Below are 5,000 nucleotides of genomic sequence, written 5' to 3'. Positions count from 1 at the left end.
TTATTGGTTAAGTGGCCAAAGTTATAGCACAAGTGGAAAAATAACAATCTACAGCTTTGCATCGTATCTACAGAAGGCCAACCATAATCCTCTGTTTTATTAAGTCATGTTGAAATCAGTTATATACCAACATTTCAAAGATGAATGTCGGGGACTGTGAGATGGGAAGCTCAGCGACTGGAACGTTGTCCTCCATACCCTTAGATCTGCCTGTTAACACTAGAGAGCAATAGTAATGGCGTCTTTATGTAGACACTAACTCCGCCATGGCTCGTTGGACAAAGTTTATGGGGAATGAATGGGGTTTTTGGATGGTTTTAGTATAAACGCTGAAAATAAGGTCTGTGCTAAACACAGGCTTAAGAAATCTACTACGTTTTGTTCTAGGAGATCATCTTCATCAGCTAACGTCAGCACATAAAGCACATAGGCTTCATAAATCAAAGGTCATGTTACCTGGCTGATATCTCAGAGAACTCAACGCTTAAGATCTCAGACCTTATTTTCAGCGTTTATCCCCCAAATTCCATTCTTTCCCCATTCCTTTCCCCCATAGGAATGTCTGAAGGAACCAGAGGTAACTCATGTCTGTTTTTTAGGACTACAAGCTGGCGAGCTAAATTGACAAACAGGCACAAACAAGCAACAAAAGGCCTGGCAGACTTTCACTGCCCAAACAAAATGCCTGGCAGACTTTCACTGCCCAAACAAAAGGCCTGGCAGACTTTCACTGCCCAAACAAAAGGCCTGGCAGACTTTCACTGCCCAAACAAAAGGCCTGGCAGACTTTCACTGTCCAAACAAAAGGCCTGGCAGACTTTCACTGCCCAAACAAAAGGCCTGGCAGACTTTCACTGCCCAAACAAAAGGCCTGGCAGACTTTCACTGCCCAAACAAAAGGCCTGGCAGACTTTCACTGCCCAAACAAAAGGCCTGGCAGACTTTCACTGCCCAAACAAAAGGCCTGGCAGACTTTCACTGCCCAAACAAAAGGCCTGGCAGACTTTCACTGCCCAAACAAAAGGCCTGGCAGACTTTCACTGCCCAAACAAAAGGCCTGGCAGACTTTCACTGCCCAAACAAAAGGCCTGGCAGACTTTCACTGCCCAAACAAAAGGCCTGGCAGACTTTCACTGCCCAAACAAAAGGCCTGGCAGACTTTCACTGCCCAAACAAAATGCCTGGCAGACTTTCACTGCCCAAACAAAAGGCCTGGCAGACTTTCACTGCCCAAACAAAAGGCCTGGCAGACTTTCACTGCCCAAACAAAATGCCTGGCAGACTTTCACTGCCCAAACAAAAGGCCTGGCAGACTTTCACTGCCCAAACAAAATGCCTGGCAGACTTTCACTGCCCAAACAAAAGGCCTGGCAGACTTTCACTGCCCAAACAAAAGGCCTGGCAGACTTTCACTGCCCAAACAAAAGGCCTGGCAGACTTTCACTGCCCAAACAAAAGGACTAGTGGAATCAGGCTCCACTATCCTCATTGATTTCCGATTCCTAATATTTCAGTAAATATACATTCTCTCAACATTCTCTCAACATCTCTTCAATTTAACATCTTCACAGTTCCTCCAAACCAATCATACTTTTCTTACAAAATATAGAAAACATGTGCTTCATTTTGCAGTTACAAATGAATTGGATTAAGAAAATACAGTATCCACACATAAGCAGTAACAGTGTCTTTAAACATTTGCATAGTGTACATTACATGTGCTTCTCTCTCAGATTTTTACATTTAAGCAGGCAAGTCAGTTGAGACCAAATTCTTCTTTACAACAACAGCCTACCCCAGACAACACAGGGCCAATATGCACACCACCCTATGGGACTCCCAATCACAGCCAGATGTTATGTAGCTTGGATTTGAACCAGGTGACACCTCTTTGCACTGAGATACAGTGCCTTAGACCACTGCAACACTTGGGAGCCAATTGAGGTCTATTACATCTTATGTAGTGATTGTCATGGGAATACCAGTTTGATATGTTTATTCCAGTGTTGTACAGTTTGTCTACGGTAAAGGAACTCCTCAGTACTCCTCTTTGATAGTCGTTGATATCGTCTCTGACAACAAGCTGCTGGAGCTGGTTGCCATGGAACCGTTGCTGGGGTCAGCCAGGCTGGGAGGGGTCAGGGTGGGAGTGATCCTAGAAGCCTGCTGGGACAGCTGGATCTTCTTCTTGGTTATCTTCCTCTCCTTGGCTCTCCTGTTCTGGAACCAGATCTTCACCTGTTGTGATGATGTCAGTGAATGATAAGAATGTACCTACAGTGTGAGGTGAGGTTCCTATGCACAGATAATCCACCTGTAGTTCTGAAACTCACCTGCGATCCAAACAAGAAATTCTGAAACTGATTAGAATTCTAAATAATTAGAAGTAATTATCCTCAGTGACCCACATGGCTCTCAGAGACATGCCTGTTTTTCTCATCTGTCGCTCTGACATACTTGTCTCTCTCACACGCCTGTCTGTCTCTCTGCCACCTACCTGTCTCTCTGAGAGGCTGTCCCATGGCCAGCTCTGTACTGGAACCTATTCTACAGCTCTCCAATTGTCTCTCTAACACACACCTCTCTCTGAGAGGCTGAGGCCCAGGGCCAGTTCTGTCTCTCTGACCCACCTGTCTCTCTGAGAGGCTGAGGCCCAGGCCCAGTTCTGTCTCTCTGACCCACCTGTCTCTCTGAGAGGCTGAGGCCCAGGGCCAGTTCTGTCTCTCTGACCCACCTGTCTCTCTGAGAGGTTGAGGCTCAGGACCAGTTCTGTCTCTCTGACCCACCTGTCTCTCTGAGAGGCCGAGGCCCAGGGAAAGTTCTGTTTTCCTCCTGATGGTGATGTATCTACTGGACTGGAACTCCTTCTCTAGCTCCAGGCGCTGCAGGTCTGTGTACACCACCCTGTACTTGTCCTTGGTGCGTGTCTTCCCTCCTGGACACAAGAATGACAATGTTACAACCACACAATAACTGATAACATGCTTTTTTTTAAATCACAGACAATATGTTGACATTTAAAACCTGTTGAACTTTAATGTTCAGTGGATGGCCGTTTAAAACATATCTTCATGAGAGGACCACGAACAGTACCAGGTCATGCCCTATACTGTTAGAAAGCCCTGATATCTTGCTTTTTGTTTAGTATTTAGTATTTATCTATGATTTGTATGCACTTTTTACTGCCATAGTAGTTAGAAAAATAGTACACTGTAGATTATTTATTTCATATACTATGAACAATGTTTTCCTGAGAAATAGGGGAATAGGGCTGGATTTTCTTCTCATAATCTACATATACTCACCATCAACTTTACCATTGAGATGATATAAGATTTCAGCTGCCTTCTTACTGTAATCATTGTTTATATAACTACTGTAGTGGTCAGGGAAAATCCAACTCATTTCCTGGTACACTCATTCATTGTTTTGTCAAGATCTCAGCTTACATCTAATATAAAGTTTGTGATGAACACAAAGTGGTTTTGTTTCACATCAAGTTGTTTTTATTTGAATATAAATCCATTTCTGTTTGTTGTACAGCGACGGGACTATGACGTATCGCTGCAGTACACTCAGGTCGCTATGCGACTTGTATGCCTGTGATATACCGTATTGTCACAAACTGACGGTCAGGCCAATCAGCGAATGAGCGTTAAGGCGGGACTCCCGACCCTCCCGTGGCTTTTGATAAGCCCATACCCAAGAGTCATCCGAGGCCAACTGAATTGAAGCAGGGTTGTCAGCCAGAAGTTGATTTATAAACAAATTATCTTAATATGCCTTGATAAAACAATTAAATTATAACAAAAGTCACCTAAATAACGTTTCAGAGATTGGATTAAATTGATATAGTATGAGGTGATCAGAAATACAAAAACTGTATGACAACTCTGGAAGGAATTGGCTAAAACATCCATAACATTTCTAGCTAAGCATAAAGCCTCCAATGACAGTGTGAATATGTTTCCATGACTAAGGCTGTACAATGTGTGAACAGTGTCACCATAGACTGCTGAAATTGCTGATGGTGACATGGAGTCGCACACCGCGACGGTTGAAAACTCCCTGGCGCCCGTGAAAGCTTCAACTACCCTATTAATCATGTTAATCATAACCTCCGTGTAAGAGACCACAAAACATCACTGTGGTGGTTCTTATCACTGTGAGAGCTGTTAACATAGCTAGCCATTCATTCACACTTGCCTGCGTACACACACACACATCCCTCCCAAACACACACAGCGCCAGGGATGGATGAGTCAGGGAGATGGTATTGATCCACAGGGGAACTCTTGACGGCACGGTGTGAAGTACATTGATTGCAGCAGGGCGAGGAGGGTTGAGATAAGACCAGGAAAGTTTCCTGGAGAGGAGGGTTGGTCCTGAGATAACCAGACAAACCCCTGGCTGTCAGCCTTATCTGCCCAGCCTGTCATCCCCATAGGGGACAGAGAGGGTGGGGACCACAGGTCACAGACTCCCTGTCCTCGGCTGTTAGCTTTTCACTCAAATCTTTCACCAACCAAGGGAATAGGTGAAAAGGTTCTGTTAAATGGATATGTGTGACGTTTTGTATCGGTTCTGGGACGTGTGTGAATATGTATTCCGTCGTGTGTCAACAATGCTTGTCCTGTGTCCTGTACACCTAGTCAAAACTCAAAACCTGACGTCTGCCATTGAGTACTGTCATCGGCTCAACACAATGGCTATTTGTCTAATAGGTGTTCTACTCTACGAGATGTTGGTAAATCAACAAACTGTTATAGTTCTGTTCAACGATAGATAGACTACTGTATCAGAGGATTAACTTTGTAAATTAAATGCTGTTACAAAATGAACATATTCTATATGTGTTTACATTGCTCTATGAGTTCAGTGGAACAATTTCTTATCAACTGCGTAAACCTTTGCATGCAGTATTTCGTATTATTCTGTACTCAAATCTGTAGCACTATCTGTAGCACTGTAGCACTATCTGTAGCACTCTGTAGGTCTAA

The 5,000-nt window shown here is 44.0% G+C and overlaps 1 protein-coding gene across 1 annotated transcript in view; it reads right to left on the bottom strand.

Moving 5' to 3' along the window:
• Nucleotides 1-2,037: 2,037 nt before the first annotated feature.
• The window catches only part of LOC139391216 (homeobox protein CDX-1-like), a 3,942-nt gene continuing 979 nt past the window's right edge, over nucleotides 2,038-5,000 (bottom strand). Inside the window, exons 2-3 of the mRNA XM_071138835.1 lie at nucleotides 2,787-2,935; nucleotides 2,038-2,238 (exon numbers count right to left, since the gene is read on the bottom strand). Of these exons, the coding sequence (XP_070994936.1) occupies nucleotides 2,038-2,238; nucleotides 2,787-2,935 (350 nt within the window). The remainder of the gene's footprint in view (nucleotides 2,239-2,786; nucleotides 2,936-5,000) is intronic.

This window comes from Oncorhynchus clarkii, chromosome 31, assembly GCF_045791955.1.
Source record: "Oncorhynchus clarkii lewisi isolate Uvic-CL-2024 chromosome 31, UVic_Ocla_1.0, whole genome shotgun sequence".
In the NCBI taxonomy this organism is placed as follows: domain Eukaryota; kingdom Metazoa; phylum Chordata; class Actinopteri; order Salmoniformes; family Salmonidae; genus Oncorhynchus; species Oncorhynchus clarkii.
Note: the sequence above shows the minus strand (reverse complement) of the source record. Positions and strands in the feature narration are given on the sequence as shown.